Raw genomic sequence first — 17,808 nt, forward strand, 5'->3', positions numbered from 1 at the left:
AGAAAGAAAGAAAGAAAGAAAGAAAGAAAGGGAGGGCGGGATGGAGGGAAGGAAAGAAGGAAGGAAGGAAGGAAGGGAAAGTCTTTTGTAATCCCCCTCTATCTGGTCTAAATTAGCAAGAGTTGTCACACTCTAGTTCAGTGGGTTTTGCTGGTTGTTGGCATCTCTGTGTTCACTCATTCCACTCTTTTATGCAAATGTACACAACAGTTTCTTGGATCTGCACTTGGGTAAATCCCAAGTTTTTAAACCTGGGGCATGGTTTGCTGAGTCGATCTTATGGTTTGAAGGACAAATTTTCTCTTCTCTGATTTTTCCTAGATTTTATTTTTAGAATTCAGGAGCCAAAAAAGACTTATCTGTGAATATACGTGTTGATGACATTTTGGATGCTCATTCCTTACCTTGCTTAGTAAGTAGGTAGTATTCTGTCTCAGGTCATTGATTACTCCAGATTCCAGTTTCTTCAACCATACCCAATCTCCCTGTCCAGAAAAGGAATAGTCAATTGAGTAAGAAAGAACATGGACTAGTTATAGAAGTCAAACAAAAGTAAAGGTAAATATGTGGCACTGCAAAATTAAAGGGTTCAGAGCTCCACTTCTTATGTGTCTCATTGCTTTCAAACTTCAGTTAAAGAATTCATTTAGAAAGTGGAAAGCAATGGGACACATAAGAAGTGAAGCTCTGAACCTTTAATTTTGCAGTGCCGCATGTTTGCCTTTACTTTTGTGATAATCTGTAAAAGTTCCTCCTTTTCAATAATTTTCAGGAAACATTGAGCAATTACTAGAATTCACTAAGTTCCAGATTGTCTAGATTCAACACCCAAATATACAACATTGCCTTTATTGTGAATGTGTTTAATTTGCCCTTCATGACACCAGGAAATAGAAATAACATATGTTCGCCTATGTTCTTCATCTTTTCCTCAGCTTGGATTGCTTGAAATGTAAATATGACAAATTCATGGCAATAAAGAAGTATTTGGTGATCCCTTTCATTGCTTTTAATGATGGATAATTATTAGTCATCCCTGTTTGATCCCTATTTGGCTATAATCCCTGATTACCTAGGATCAATACAGGCAACAATGTCTAACAAGCTTTAATTTTTTCTTATTGACATTAGTACATGGGGGAATATTCCATAGTCACATTTAATCCGGTTCCTGCTACCTCATACACAGCCACATTGGATGTTTCGAATGTCACAACTGTGCTTTTCACCGACAAGGAATGAGTCGCGGATCTCAAACTCCAGCCTTCCGAGTTGCTCTTGGAATCACTGAGAGTGTCCAGGGTTAGCCTCTGTGAAAGCAAATGGAGCCACAGGTTAACTGATGAAGTGTCCTGCTCACCAAGGCTGAAGATCTCATTCCTAAACTGTGTTCATTTAATGGTAGGTTGAGTATGGCCTATAATTCCAATTGAGAATGGCAGGTTTATCAGGCCTCTTCTCATGTGACGTTGGAGGTTGCAACATCACTTTTATGTAACACAGAGCTTAATCACATGGAAACTCCTTCATATGTCCACATCACCTCTCCTGGAAAATGGGACGAACAGAATGCACGCAGTTTGATACCACTTTAACTACCATGGCTCCATATTAAAAACTTGCTTGAACAAAAAAGTATTTGCCTGATGGTGAAAGGAGAGCAGGGAGATGGCTAACCTAGCCCCCCATGGAAGGGAGTTCCAGAGGTTGGGAGCAGCCAGTTAGAAGGCTCTCTCATGCCTCTTCCCCAAGTGAGCCTGTGATGGTGATGGGGCTGAGAGAAAGCCTTCTCCTGAAGATCTTAAGGGTTCGTGCCGGTTCATATGGGGAAATTTCAGGTTGAAGCCATTGATGCAAGAGACGAAAGATCCCTATGACAGTGTCAAGAAAATGATATCTCCCCACCCCACCCCACTACTTAGGATTGCTAGAACCTTGAGCAGAGGCAGGATCTAGAATTTGGATGCTGCTTTATAAAAGCCTCCAGCAGGACCTTTCAGATATTTTTTTAAATAGGGAATAAACTAAGAATTTCTTTGATCTGTGATTGGCTAGAATGATCCCTAATTGGCTAGGAACACTTATGTGATCAATACAAGAAATTATTTTAGTTCATGACATCTGTGCAGTATGATCTCCATATCCGCAGGTCCAGTAACTGGAGTTTCACCAACCCACATCTATGCCTAGGCATCTGGATGTCCTCCAGCACAACTCTATGGTCAGTTCCACCAGAAATACAGAGTTCACCATTATTTGTGATTTTTGCTAATCTTGGCATCCTGAACAGATACAGGGGTCATACTGTATATACCCATATATATTTAACTATAAGTCGACCATGTATAAGTCAAGAGCAGGTTATGGGGCCAAAATTATGGATTTCTATATGGCCTGTGCATAAGTTGAGGGTAAAACTTAGAGCCATATAACAAAGGATGTAAATGATGAAGCAAAGGAAAACAAGGCCAACAAACTTTCAAAATTCCAGGAGACATAACTTTGTGCTCACTTTAAAGGCTGGATGGATGAGAGAATAGAGGGAGGTCAGTGCTTCCAGGACAAATTACATTCTAACCTTTCGCCAGGGGATGGATCCCTTTTTTAAAAATGGGATTTAAAGTACAATACATACATTGACCCATGGATAAGTTGATCCAGTTTTTTGGGGTAAATTTTTTTGACCTAAATTTCTAGACGTATACATGGATATTGTCATGGCCAGCCAAGATCAGCTCTCGGAGGATGAGGAGGAGGATGAGCCTCCTCCAGAGCAAGGGCTGATTGAGGCAACGCCAGGTGTTAGTTCTGCTCTGCCAGGCCCCAGCTGTGCTTCCCCAACCCCAGAGCAGGAGGTCCAACCAGGTCCTAGTGCTGAGGAAAGGCCTTCTATGGTGCCACAGCCTAGTGGTGATTCAGGAGATGAGGCATGCCTGCAAGTACCTTCTTATCAAGAGAGAAGGGCCGAGAGTGCTTGCAGGCGCAGATCCAGGAGGATTGCAGAAAGACAGTTAGCAAACCAGCCTCAGGTGGCTCGAGGGAGAGCTTCCCTGATTTAAGTGGAAGAGAGGCTTGAGTTTGTTGCTAGAGTTTATTGCATGAGCCCTTGGTGTGATTGCTGTTGCTCTAGCTCCAGACATCTTGTTACCTTGCTACCTTGACCTCGGACCGGACCTTTGTTATCTCTTGGCTATTGTGACCTCGGACTGTTTTGACCACGCTGCTTTCTGGCTTCCTGACTTCGGCTCGTCTTTCGGCACGCTTGACTTTCTGCAACCCCGACACCGGCTTGTTTCCTCGGCTTGCTCTTTGACTGCTTCTCCACAAGGTTTGTTTTGCCTACACGTGTTGGTTGCAGGCATTGGTTATCAGCATAAGTCAGAGATTGCTGGCAGCAATCCCGGACAGATATACACAGTAGCTAACATTGACCGGTTATATTTCCTTGTGAAAACAACACATCCAATCCATGATTCCTCACATCCAGTTCATGGTTAGCTAGGATCCCATAAGAAGGAATGAAGCAGAAGTGGAAATGACTATCAAACCAGCAACAGAGAGAGAATAATGTGAAAAGAATGACAGCAAACAAGCACCAGAGTAAAATGTATGAAGATTTTGGAAGAATGTTGCTTAGAAGTAATACTTTTGGAGGTAAAAATCAAATCTGGATAGTATTTGCTTCAACACTGGTCTTGAGATGACCTTCTGGTCCATCTTGACTGCCTGATAAGTTTAGGCAGCCTTACTGATTTTTGCTGAAAGGCCCAAACTCTGCTTTTGACCCGAAGTTAGGTGAAATTTCAGTGTGAATCAATGAGAATAGATGACTTCCAGGTCAATGGGGTGGTGAAACTGTCCTGAGGTCTGTCCAGATATTGAAGACACTAACCCAGGAGTTGAACTTGATCTCCAAAATAGGATTACACCTTTGGATACAGTAGCTCTTTTAAAGTTCAGGCTATCATCCAGAGTGGATTCATTACTCCATGCCATGGGAGCTACCAGTCTTTGAATGCTGAGACCCACTTTTTAATCTAAAGCTGTAGCACTGAAAACAATTCATCTTCATGTTTTTTTCCTTTCTTGCTCTAGTCTCTTTCACAAAGTCTAATTATAGCACCATGGAGTTTATCAAACAGAAAGAATTTTCTTAAATTTGAATGAAAAGAAAGTGGGGCCAGAATGCATTCACTTAAAGTCGCTAGTTTCACGCAATTACGTGAATACACATTGCATTCGAACTGGCTCCCCATTGCCTGAAAATAGTATGCCATTGCCCGAATTTGCATGTGGCAGTCTATTGTGCAATAACGTTAAACCCCATGATTGTGTTCAGATTGCCATCAGATTATACTTCCAATTCGCCTTGTCTGATAAACTCCCATGTTAGCACATACTGTGCCACAGCTGAATCTGATGGAATCCTGAGATTAATAGTTTGGTGAGGCACTAAAGCTTTGTGGCAGAAAGACAAAATACATCCCAAAATCTCTTCCTCTAAAAAGTTCAAGATAAAGCTGGAGTGGATTTGCTGCCACAGTCACCCCTGGTGCAAACTGTTGCCAGCGCATAACCCATGCACCCAAATCACCTACCATTCTGCTGAATTTGGTATTTACAAAAGTGAGGTCCTCCAGAGTCAGCAATAACTTCTTAGAGCCTTTGAGCACTTGGTGATAGAGGGCACCATGCCTGAAAAGGAACACACAAAAATGAAAGGACCAGTATCGGTTATAATAAGTTTCCATTTTGGGGGGAAAGGAATTGATGGCCCCTGGCTTGACAGCAATGCATGCAAAAGGGAGCTAGGAGTTTTAGTGGAGCACAAGCCGAACGCGAGTCAGAAGTGTGATGCAGCAGAGCTGTTCGACAGTGGAAGACGCTGCTTCGGAGAGTGGTGGAGTCTCCTTCTTTTGGAGGTTTTAAATGGAGGTTCAATGGCCATCTGTTGGGGGTACTTTGGTTGTATATTACTGCAAGGCAGAATGAGGTTGGAATGGATGGCCCCTTGAGGTCTTTTCCACCTCTAAGATTCTATGATTCTAGACAGTGATATGGAATTGGAACCACTGTTTGCAATACTCATTTAAAACTAGCCCCATAAAACCCAGAAAGAGATACCTGAGGGAACATTAACATCTCATTAATCAAAAGTTCTGGGATTCTTGTCTAATCTGCACTGTATTGATTCTGGAAGCAGGCTGCTTTCTACTCCCGGCTGGGCTGGACCACCCTGGCTTTGGAGGAAGACTCATCTCTTTTGGCCCAAGCAGGAACAGCTGCAACAACACTGTCTTTTGCAAACTCATCTTTCTGAAAGCTTTAGCCCTAGATATCAGGATGAGGCAGGAGAAAAGTTGGCACAGCATTTCTCAGACTGTGTTGAGCCTAGAAATAAGGCAGATCCTCCATTAAGGAGACAGAGGCAGAAATAATGCAAGTTTGATACCGCTTTCATTGCCATGGTTCCATCCTACGAAATCCTAGGAATTGTAGTTGTTATGGCACCAGAGCTCTCTGACAAAGAAGGCTAAACAGCTCAAAAACCTACAAATTCCAGAATCCCATAGCATTGAGCAGTGGCAGATAGAGTGATGTCAAAATGCATTAATGCTGCAGTGTGACGCCACCTTGCGTCCCTACACTGGGAGAAAGGCAGGAAATAATAGTAACAACAACAACAAATAGGCATGGTGTAACTTTATACTTGTGGAATTATATGGCAGTTTTGCAACACTACCTCATTGGTGAACTGTCATTCTGCAGAACCAAATGTGTGTTGCTTCTGCCTATACACGGACAATGCCGATCCAGGCATGTCTATATGCAATACAAAACTGTATGGTCTGTGGAAGGGTCTATTTGCACTGGAAGATGAGTGATAGAAAAGGGAGCTTTCCCAAATCATTGTCACCTGCCTCACCCAGTCTTTCCTGAGGATGTAACAACAGCATCTTTTCCACAAACCTCCAGTCAAAAATACACCGGCACTGGAATGGGGATCATGGGAGTGTTTTTAAACATCAAACTAATTCATTTCTGGTGATTTGTTATTGTGCCTTGGCACACAACTTGGGAAGTGGCTATCATGATGTTTATCAGCCAAATTTAGCCTGAGGAAAAGAAAGTTAAGCAGTGACATGATAAACATGTTTAAATATTTGAAGGGATGTCATATTGACTAGGGTGTGTTGTGTGCCTTCAAATAGCGTCTGACTTATGGTGAACCTGAGGCAAACCTATTATGGGCTTTTCTGGGCAAGATTTGTTCAGAGGAGGTTTGCCATTACCTTCCCCTGAGGCTGAGAGAGTGTGACGTGGCCAAGGTCACCCAATGCATTTCATGGCCGAGCAGATTCAAGCTCTAGGAAAAGAGATTCCAGCTAAACATTAGGAAAAACTTCCTAACCATAAGAGCTGTCTGAGAGTGGAATACGCTCCCTTCTTTGGAGGTTTTTAAACAGAGGCTGGATGGCCATTTGTTGGGGGTGCTTTGATTGAAATTTGTCATCTTGTATGGCAGGATGGCCCTTTAGGGTCTCTCTTCCAAATGTAAGATGGTGAGTGCTTTGATTGTGCATTTGCTGCTGTAGAGTTTAAAGGAGCTGAGCCCTATTCCCCCAAAAGGTTCAGGACAACTCCTTGGATAATGCTTTTAAATATCAGATTAAAAGCCAAGTAAGTTCACTGCCCATCCACAGGAGAGCTTGCAACTCTCATTCACAGCAAGCTTCTGGATTAAACAAACCATATCTTCAGCATGAAGAAGAAGGTTCCTTTGACACTCCAAACGTGACAGCTGTATCCTAACAACCAAAAAGCTTCTGCAAAGGTCTAATCTAGGCCAAAATTGGCTGGGCTGTAAATGAGCAGCAAAGAGTGTGAAGCCTGACAGTTGTTGGACTGCAACTCCCATCACCCCCCACTATTAGCTAGGGGATGATGGAAGCTATAACCCAGGACCAGCACACAAGTTGACCATCTTGAATGTATTTACACAACAATAATCGCTCGCAGCCTTTTTGGGTCTCTGTTCACATTAGTGTTAATAATTCTGCATTATTCTGATTATTTAAACAAGTTAAGCAGGAAATTGGTATCCTCTTGTCACCGCCTGAATCATCAGAGGATTTTGAACACCTGGCTTGTAATAATTGCTCTGGAGCCTAGCACTTAAGCACAATTTATTTCCTGAGGTTAGCAGTCATTAAATGATCCGACCTCCCAGTAACTCTCCCTTTGCTAGTAAAAGGCTGCCTATAACATTCAGGAAAGGCAGAAGACAAAACATGCAATGGATTCTTGGGGCAGGGGCTGGACAGAGGAAATCAAACAGGTTCCCACCTCCACAAAAGACCTAAAGGCACCAGATTCCATCTGATCTTGGAAACTAAACAGTGTCAACCCTGATTAGTATTTGGATGTGAGACCGCCAACAAATCACTGCCCAAGCAACCCCTGGAGAGTGAGCCTGCAACCTTCTCCCACGCTGACCAGACATTATTATTATTAACCTTTATTTATGAAGCGCTGTAAATTTACATAGCGCTGTACATACAATCTTTTTAGTTAGACGGTTCCCTGCCCTCAGGCTTACAATCTAAAAAGATATGACACAGAAGGAGAAGGGAGTGGTGGAGGGAAAGGGTAAGAGGTCCAGCAGTTCCTCTCTACCTCCAAGGCCTGGACCAAGGCAGATGGACTGGAGAGAGGGCTTGGCTTCATAATGGATCTTTAATCTTCTTCCAGGGAAAATACATACTCTCAAGTAGGATAATACATATACGGTACATAGCAATACAGGAAATGGTTCGATAAAAGGCACCAAAAGAACATCAAATAGTGTCCTTTCACAGGACATGTCCTCCATCTCATCCCAGGAGGAGGAAGAGAAGGGGGGCACTTGTCTTTTTTTTTCTTTTTAAAAAACTAATCAAAAAATCAAGAGCTCGGTAAAGCACTCCTTGCCTGCTTTACCAATCTATCAATATTTTTTTTAAAGACCCAAAAAGGCAGCACTGGGTGTGTGTGACATATCTGGGGAGGGATGGTAAACACACACCCCTCTGCCCCTTCCCTCAGAAAGAATCGATTCTGATCTGGCGTTCTCATTTATTGGACATGTGTCAGAATCAATTCTTCTGAGAAAAAAAACGCAAACAAGTACTATCAGGAACCCATGTTTTTTGTGTTTGCCCCGTTGCATCCCAACTGGAATCGATCCAATGAGGATTGGAAGTAGTTCCAAGTGGGAATGAGGGTCATATAGCCCAAATCACATTTCACTTCAAATTGCAGTGGGAACGACCCCATGGTCTCTATTTGAAGACCTCTAGGTACTGCAGTGTGACTCCATGGTCAACTTTCAGCAGAGTCACACTGGAGGACCTAGAGATTCCTAGAGACAACATACTAATCAAATTTGTGAATAATCAAAACAGCAAAAGTCAAAGCCACAAATGTGGAGGATCAACTGGAGAAGAGATTGTTAAGAGGTGATATGATAGCCCTGTATATGTATTTGAAGGGATGTCATATTGAGGATGCAACAAGCTTGTTTTCTGCTGCTCCAGAGACTAGAACATGAAACAATGGATGCAAGCTCCAGAAGAGACTCCAGCTCAATATTAGGAAGAATGTCCTGGCAGAGCTGTTTGATAGTGGAACATACTCCCTCAGAGAGGGTTAGGGTTTCCTTCTTTGGAGGTCTTTGAACAGAGACTGGATGGTCATCTGTTGGCCATCTGAGCAGATTGAGGCCACCAGACAATGCTGCCTTGGACCACAATTCGGTCATTTTGATTATGTGCAAGCATTGGCAGGATGACCTCAGCTCATGAGCAAAGCTTGCTGGAGGTTCCCTTCAATTTTGGTAAAAGGAGATGGAGGTTTTCCAAAAGAGGAGAGTCCCCTACTGAAAAGAATATTTCTTGAAAACATTTTGACTAACATTCCTAAGTTGGTTTGTCTTTTCCAATTCCTTTTTCTTTTTCTTTTATTCTGTCTGTTCTCTCTCCTTGAAATTATTTGGGAAAGAAGAGAGGAGTAACCATTACTAAAACAAGGTGTCAAAATTATACATGGAATTGTAGAGTGAACATAATAGAAGGCATAAATGAGATAGACTTGGTAATAAAACAAGATATAATACCCTAGAATGGGCAGTTTAGGAAAGTAATGAGTATGGTGTGATTGTTAGGTTGTTTGTAAATACAGGAATGCTGCATATGTGTGTTTGATAGAAAAGAGGCAAATTGTACATTGTGATTTTTTAATATAATCTTTTATGTGTATATATATATATATATATATATATATATATATGAATGAGAATCCAAATAGTCTGACCTGATGAGGTATGCGAGGCACACACCAAAGAGCAGCAGAGAGAGAGGAGGAAGCAACACCAAGATCACCATCGGTGGGTCCGAACCTAGGGGAGAAAGAGGGACACAAGGATGAAGGGAGGCCAAGCTCAGCACAAACATCACTAGAACTTGGAATCAGTTAAAATAAAACAAGGTCCAAAATCCACAAAAGTGTGATACTTTTATTGGCAAGCTAAAACACACAAAACACATCATGCATGCTTTCAAAGCTCCACTAGCTTCTTCATCAGACCAACGATGTTTTAAAAAAACAGTACTAGAGGAAGAAAGATGTGACGGTGTTGGAGTCACAGGCCTACATTTTGTATGGATGTTGGCTCTGCTGCTGTAGTTCAGTTGGTTTGGAAGGATCTCATTGGTCTGGAAGGATCTCAACCTATATTGGTGATTTTGGATTTCTCTGTTCCTTCTGAGTTTAGCTGAAAGTCTGCACAGATAGTAAATTCTATCAGAGATAGAATAGGGATTTCCCCAGTTGGGCACTGTCCCTATTGTCATGAAGAGCATTTCAGGTGGCTTGGTCTTGAAAGAGCAATCAAGAATCATTAACTTTATAAAAGACCTGCTCCTGATGGTTTGATGAAGTGAGTTGCTACATTTCCTTCTATTTCTGGACTGGCCTTGGAGATGCAGTTATGGAAAACACTGTGATGAATGCCTGAACTTAAGAATTGACCACTGCACTGCAGTGCACTATACTCGGGCTAACGGCTTCCTTGTCAGTGGGAAAGTGAATCCACTCCATGTTTTAAACCAGACTTGATCAGAGCTTTCCAAGATGCTGAGCCCTAATCCTATAGTGATGCAGCACCTTGGAGAGCTCCATTAAAGCCTGCCAAAAAACTTAAATGAATTTACTATTTCATCAACATGGGAGTTTCCAGCCATTACTGCTGCATTGTTGATTTTGGGAATTAAACTATTGGCCCAGTTAGTCCAAGGCTGGCTATTCCGACTAGCTGCAGCTCTCCTGAGTCTTAAACAGAACTCTTTTTTCCTCTCCCCACTTGCATTGTGGGATTCTAGCATTGCCAAGGACTAAATCCAGGGGCATCACTAAGGGGTGCAGGGTGTATGGACTGCACCAAGAGACACCCTAAGGGGAGGGTGACACCACTACTTCCCAGACATCTGTCTTTGCCCAGAAATAGGATGCAGCATTCACCAGCATCCCTTTTAAAGAATGGTGTGAGTGAAAGGAGTCTCGGTGGAAGGAGATAGGAGAAGCCTCGGTTTTTTAAAAACAATTAAAATATTAAAATTAAAATTAATTTTTAATTTTTTAAAAAATTATAGTTGGCCCTCCATTTTCACGAGGGATCCGTTCCAGACCACCAAAACCCGTGAAAATGGAGGCTCATGCATATTCATGCACACATGCCATTGAAAATAGTGGAGGTCACCCCTCTGCAGATATTCAAGGCCATGGATCTCAGATCCGTGAGTTAGGAGGGGTGACTGTATTCCTTTTAAATTTTCTTTTAAAACATCACATCTTGACAAATTTTCACTTGAACCACGTGAAACTATGTACACATAAATACAGTTAGGTTGTACATTTGATATTGTAATTTAAAACTAGTTGTAATTTTGCTAGTTGCAAATGTCACAACAGTTGCCATTACATTCAGTGACATATGGGAATTAGGATTTATGAATAACATCAGTGTAATAAAATATTACGAAGGATTCGGCATGGTGTGTGGTAGTGGGTCAGTGAAGGGGGGTACCACCATGAGTTCCTGCACCAGATGATGCCAACCCTAGTGATGCTACTGACTGAATCTGGGCTCTTCTTCACGCAAAGCATATGCCCTTACCGCTAGGCACCACTTCCTCCTTGTGTGCCAATGAGATGGAAATGGAAGCACCAATGTCAACTCCAAACAAGATGCCTCAGAGTCATTAATTCCTCCCAGAGGGTTCGTGAAATACCCGCTGGAGGAGCTTTGGCTCAGCCATCTCTGTGGCTTGGTGGAACTCAAATCATATTAAGTGATTCTTTGTTCTTCTCTTTCTTGCTGAGATAAGCTCAGAGTTTTCCTCAGGGGTTGTTCTAATTGGCAGAGAGCAGCATTAATCCGACACTACACAAAGCTTAGGGCCCGCCAGAGTTAACCTTTTCAGAGGCGCTGAGATACACCAATTTGCAACGGAGGATAGCATGAAGAAACAAATACCTTAGAGACTTTAAAAACCTTTTCGTTTCTTTTTTCCCCCCTGGCTTGTCACAAGGAAGACAAGAAGGCCTAAATCATTCTGTTCATCTGGAATATAGTAGACCAAGTGAATCAAATGGATTTACTTAGGTGTTTGTAAAGGATTTTACTAACCAGATTTACTTAGTGGTAGAATTCAAAGATATAGCCGTGCTAGTCTGTAGAATCAGTACGTAGAGAGATCTTGTAGCACCTTTGAGACTAAATGAAAGAAATTGGCAGCATGATCTTTCGTAGACTTCAGTCTACTTCCTCAGATACATTTCAATGCACTGAGGAAGTAGACTGAAGTCTATGAAAGCTCATGCTGCCAACTTCTTTTTTTCAAAGGTGCTACAAGATCTCTCTACATACAGATTTACTTAGGTGTTGGTTAGTAACCTGAGTTACTTAGGTGCTAGTAAAGGATTTTACTAACTGTAGTTACTTAGGTGGTAAGGGCCAGTATCATGTAGTGGTCTGAGTGTTAGATTAGGACACTGGGAGACCAGGGTTCAAAACCTGGTTCAACCATGAAAACCCACTGGGTGACCTTGAGCAAGTCACAGTCTCTCAGCCTCAGAGAGTAGCAATGACAAACCCCCTCTGAAGAAACTTGCCAAGAAAACCCCTTATGTCAGAAACAACTTGAAGGCACACAGCAACGACAACAGTTACTTTGGTGGTAGTAAAGGATTTTACTACCTGGAATTATTTGTCTTAGTTACTAATTTGATTTACTTAAGTGCTAGTAAAGGATTTTACAAACTGCATTTACTTAGGCCCAATACAGACAGCCAAAAACACTGTCCTGGGGCCAATTTTAGGGCTCCGGAGAGCTGGGCGTCCATACATGCCCATCCCTTCTAGCAGAGCCCGTGCGCCATCTTGCTGGTGCCCCGCCCATATGGGGGGGCGCGATGATGATGCACAGGCATCCCCACGCCCAAACGGCGCTCACCAGAAGCCACACACCCCACGCCATCGGGTGGAACTTTTCTTTTTCTTCCCCTGCTATTTGTATAGGGGTGTTTTGATGTATTCTTAATTGTTTTATAGCATATGATGTTTGTACAGGGGGGTTGTAAATTGTGATCTATGATGTTTTAACTGTTGTATTATTGCTGTAATTTGTGATCTATGATGTTTTAACTGTTGTATTATTGTTGTTCACCGCTATGATCCTTGGAATAGCGGTATATAAATAAACCATATTATTATTATTATCATCTTCAATGTGCACAGGCGCCATTATGGCTCTCCTAAAAAGAAGCCTCTCTAGGTGGCTTCTATTTAGGGCACATGTTGGTGTCGCATTGTGGGGTTGACACAGCACCGACAAGGGGCAAAAATGGGCACCATGGAGCTGCCCATCTGTCTCCCCCCTTAGTTACTTAAAGACTTTTACTAACAAGAATTATTTAAGTGTTAGTTGCTAACTAGATTACAAACTAGATGTACATAGGTGTTAGTAAAAGATTTTACAAAATAGATTTACTTAGATGTTAGAAAAGGATTTTACTAACTAGATTTACTCAAGTATTAGTTACTAACTGGATTTAATGAGTTGTTAGTAAAGGATATTACCAACTGGATTTATTTAGCTGTTAGTTACTAACTGGAGTTACTTAGGTGTTAGTTAGTGTTGTTTCAGCATTAACTGAGCATTAACTGAGATTAATCGACAGGTTTCCAGTACAAGTTTTTATTTATTTATTGGTGGTGGGATTGCTACATTTCAATCCCATGTTTCCTTTGAGGGGTTCAAGGTGGCACAGGTTGCTCTCCTGCTCCACATTTTATCCTCACAGCAACCACCCTGTGAGGTAGGCAGTAGAGGTTTGAAACACTTTGCTCCCAATCCATTCCCACTACATAATAAACTGGTTTGCAGCCGCAAACAGGTCAGCGGTTTGAGCACCATGTGATGGAGTGAACTTCCATCACTAGTCCCAGCTTCTGCCAACCTAGCAGTTCAAAAGCATATAAAAGTGCAAGTAGATAAATAGGTACCACTTTGGTGGGAAGGTAGCAGTGGGAATTTGCAATTTGTTCTGGCACCAGAGCGCTCTGACAGGGAAGGTTAAGTATCTCACAAAACTACAAATCCTAGAATTCCATAGTATGGAGCCATGGTAGTTAAAGTGGTGTCAAGCTGCTTTATTCTGTAGTGTGGCAGCAGGCCTACAAGTTCATGTCATGCATCTAAAGAAGGAGTCCAAATCAACGAAGCTTATGTTACAACTTCTTTCACACAGTACTTCTCAAAGGTGCTACAAGATCCCTTTGCATACTGGTATTCCAGTCCAACACAGCTATGTTTCTGCATTCTAGAATTTGTAGTCCCCAAAAAGCCTGGGGGGGGGGGTGGGTGTGGGGGGGGGGGGGGGGGGGGGGGGATTGACCTTGCCCTTATGTAATATTAGTGGCTCATCCTTGCTTTAACTGCTATGCACTCTCAAAAGCACAACAGAAAAGTACAGTGCTAGCAATAAGTTACCTCTTATACAGAGAACATCTGGATCAAACCAACAGCTGGAATCCGCTGGGAGGGGGTTTCCTCCAGGGAAGTGGATTCCTCTTCCCAGGGGCTGGAGCAATCCGGAAGAGGTTACTAGCAAATATGTGGGGAGAAGGCGATTCCCTTTGCCATCAGTGTCCAGGATAACATATTTGGCCAGCGACTTTCCTTTGCTGTCCATTTGGACCCTGCGGCTAAAACTGGCAAAGTCAAGGTTTTTGACATGCTGGCTCAATGTTGTCCCCGCGAATTCAGAGGTTTCGTACTGTCGTGCCTTGGAAAATGCTTTTGCAACCAGGTAAATCGCATCATAGATTGTGCCAAAGAGCGGAGAGACCTGAAAAAAAGACCATTGGGTTTTGAATTGAGGCAGGAGAGTTACTTTTTGGGGACTACAAATTCTAGAACACAGAGACGCGGCTGTTTTGAGCTGGAATACCAGTATGCAAAGGGATCTTGTAGCACCTTTGAGAAGCACTGTGCAAAAGAAATTGTAGCATAAGCTTTCATTTACTTGGTCTCCTTCTTTAGATGCATGACGTGAAATTCTAGGCCTGCTGACATACTGCAGAAATAAAGCAGCTTGACACCACTTTAACTGCCATGGCTCCATACTATGGAATTCATATACATAATGAAATATCTTGGAGATGAGACACAAGTCTAAACACTGAAATGCACTTAAGTTTCATATACACCTTATACACATAGCCAGAAGGTAATTTTACACATAATATTTTGAATAAATTTGTGTATGAAACAAAGTTTGTATATGCTCAACACATCAGAAAGCAAATGTGCCACTATCGCAGCAACCCAGGTGGGCAATTTTGGATTTTGGAATATTCTGGATCTCGGAATTCCAGTCTAGGGATACTCAACTTGTACTTATAATAGGATTTATGTGAAATGGTTACACTTGGAGAATTCCATGTATGCAGGTATAGTTTGACTATATCCATTGTGCAATGACCCAAAATAGTACAACTACATGTGTAAGGGCAGGGATTCCAACACCCATCAGCCCTAGGCAACATTACCAATGACTGAAGTACAGTAAAAGTCACAATCTAACAACTTCTAGACATGTTGAATCTTCAGCCATGGATTACGATCTCATCATCAGTATGTCAAGAGTTCTAAATACGTAGTGAAGGACTTCTACAGTTGGTAATGCTCACCTGTTGTGGTTCTAGATCTAGAGCTATTTCACCCCGTTGTTTTGCAGCTTGGAATGCCTCATAAAAGCTTCTGTCTCCAGATTGTAAAGTAATGGTCAGCACAGCATCATAAGCTTCCCGGAAGGTGCGGTCATTTTCAAGAATAAAGTACGAATGGTTTTCGTATGGAAGGCTGTAGAAGAGAGTGTCGTATGGGACAAAGACATATCTCCCATCTGCTAGCCCCATTTCCTGAGTTTTGGTTAGGAAGGCAGCTTGGTCTTCACCTCCAATAAGGGCAGAATGCATGCAGAGGATGAGAACTGAAATAAGAGAAGACAGAAAGCTATTTCTTCTGAAAAACAATGCACCTTTTTTATGACAGCATCAAATTGATGATAGATAAATTGAGGAACAAGAAAAAAATGCATATTCTCCAACATTTGACAGACAGAACAAGAATATGTGTGGCCAAGCAAAAACAGTTTGTGGTCAAAATGGCAAAAGTTGTTAATAAGGAAGAAGACACAAGCTAGGGGATGCTTTGCTGTTTGCTATTGCCTGAGCCTCCTGGGAAGGACAAGATTCTGCCCTCTCTTCTTCATCATTTATGGAATTAATGGAGTTCATTGAACTCAGTGAGACCTGCTTCCATAACTGCCAGCATTTCACAGATCAAAAATAGGAAACGTGTGGCTAAGTAATATTGGTGTGTGGTCAGGATGGCAAAAGGATTAATGAAGAAGAACACTCTAGAAGAGGCTGCGGTGTTTTGCTTTTGCCTGAGCCTTCTAGGAAAGGCAAGACCCTACCCTCTCTTCTTCATCCTTTATTGAGTTGAGCACAAACTACTTTACATTTTACACTCAGTTTGCAGCAATTGAAGTAAAATGAGGACAAAGGAAAGTTGGAGGAAAGGAGAGAAAGTGGGACACTTTAAAAGCAGCTGAAAAAGAGGGATGGCAGATTATTAATCAGAACTGTCCCAGCCAAATAGGGACAGTTGGAGGGTATGGAAATAGTGTACAAGTCAAGTTCCCACCTTTTATCACAGTATTTCAGGATGGTATACAAATAAAATACATGTTGTTATATGCTATCAAGTCAGCTGTGGACTTTACCACCTGAGGTTAGAAAAAGGCAATTTTAACAAGATAAAATTGTCTTTGGCTAGTATTTATCTCATGACGTGATGTCTGCCCTACTGCTTCTTTGCGTTCCATTTATTTCTGTACTGCACTTTTTCATTGATGGGCAAAACCCATCAATAAGCTTCCGATCTTGCTGCTGTTTCATGACTGCCTTTGTGCGATAGGTCTCACCCATTGCAGTTCCACTTCTCAGCCAGTCACATGGTTGGAGTGGGCATGATTCTGTTCCTATCCCACTCTGTGTCTTGCAGTAATTGTGGCCACCAACAACTTCCTGAAGTCGGCTGCTGTGTACACATTCACACAACAACTGGCTTCAGGAGGGAGTTGGCTACTGTTATCATTTGAAACACACACCTGCCCCCAGCAAGCATAAAGTTGTTTTGTGAATGTGCACAAACAGCCAATGCTTTGGGAGGAAGGGGAAGACCAGTACTCATGACTGCCAACACCTTCCTGAAGCAGTGGCATCACTGAGGTTGGTGTCACCAGCTGTGGGGAGTGCAAACTGTCTTGCCCTTCCCTCCGGCTACCCAGACTACTGCTGAGCAGGGTGGCACTGCAGACACTGGAGCTCTCATTCAGGATCTAGTGTAGCTGCTCTCTAAGCAGCAGACCCTGAAGGCAGCCCTAGCAGAAAGGTCTTCAGGGTCTGGTGCGGCTGCTCACACCGGACCCTGAAGGTACCACCACTACTGGCTGCAGCCTCCAGAGTCCTGTTTAGGGTGTGGTGTGGCTGCTGAGCAAATGGGAAAGGGAGACAATACTCTTTCTTGGTAGCCCAGTAGTCATGCCAGTCCCTCCAGGTGTACCACTCACCAAGTGACACCCTTATCATCCACACACACCCGGCACACTCTTGCGATGCCTCTGTCCTGAAGCTAGACGATAGCGTTTGACAGTTTGGAAAGCAGATTATGTGAACACGGATAGTGTTATCATGGGGGGAAATGCGATAAGAAATCATGCCAAATTGATATACTTCCATTCTTAAACAAGCGCGATTGTGGTGACAGGCTGGTATGATAAAGTCCTTTGACTTAAGGCAGGCCTCTGAATTCAAGATCTCTGAAAGATCCTATTATTAATAGCTCTGCTCAGATGTTGCAAACTCATAGGACCCACGGCTTTTTTGGTTGAATCAATTTAAAGAAAAAACAGTTTGGAACAAAGTAGAAATGGAAAACAGTAAGGAATAGTTTACACAGCTGGAGAGCATGTTAAATCTTTGGAGCACTGAAAGATAATTAAAACAATCAAAAGCCATGCACCTGAACAGATTTGAAGAAAGTCACCCATGGGGGTACTAGCTGAATATAGATTGGTTTGGGCAAAATCACAAGAACACAGGAAGGTGATTAATACAAATGCAGACCTCTGGTCTAC

General features: G+C 42.4%; 1 protein-coding gene across 1 annotated transcript in view; it reads right to left on the reverse strand.

Moving 5' to 3' along the window:
• Positions 1 to 17,808, reverse strand: part of LOC121926282 (retinal guanylyl cyclase 2-like) — a 46,537-nt gene that overhangs the window by 22,609 nt on the left and 6,120 nt on the right. The window contains 6 exon segments of the mRNA XM_042459127.1: positions 405 to 485; positions 1,179 to 1,310; positions 4,599 to 4,695; positions 9,352 to 9,436; positions 14,091 to 14,448; positions 15,293 to 15,594. Coding sequence (XP_042315061.1) covers positions 405 to 485; positions 1,179 to 1,310; positions 4,599 to 4,695; positions 9,352 to 9,436; positions 14,091 to 14,448; positions 15,293 to 15,594 — 1,055 coding nt within the window.

The sequence above is a fragment of the Sceloporus undulatus genome, chromosome 3, assembly GCF_019175285.1.
Source record: "Sceloporus undulatus isolate JIND9_A2432 ecotype Alabama chromosome 3, SceUnd_v1.1, whole genome shotgun sequence".
Lineage (NCBI taxonomy): Eukaryota > Metazoa > Chordata > Lepidosauria > Squamata > Phrynosomatidae > Sceloporus > Sceloporus undulatus.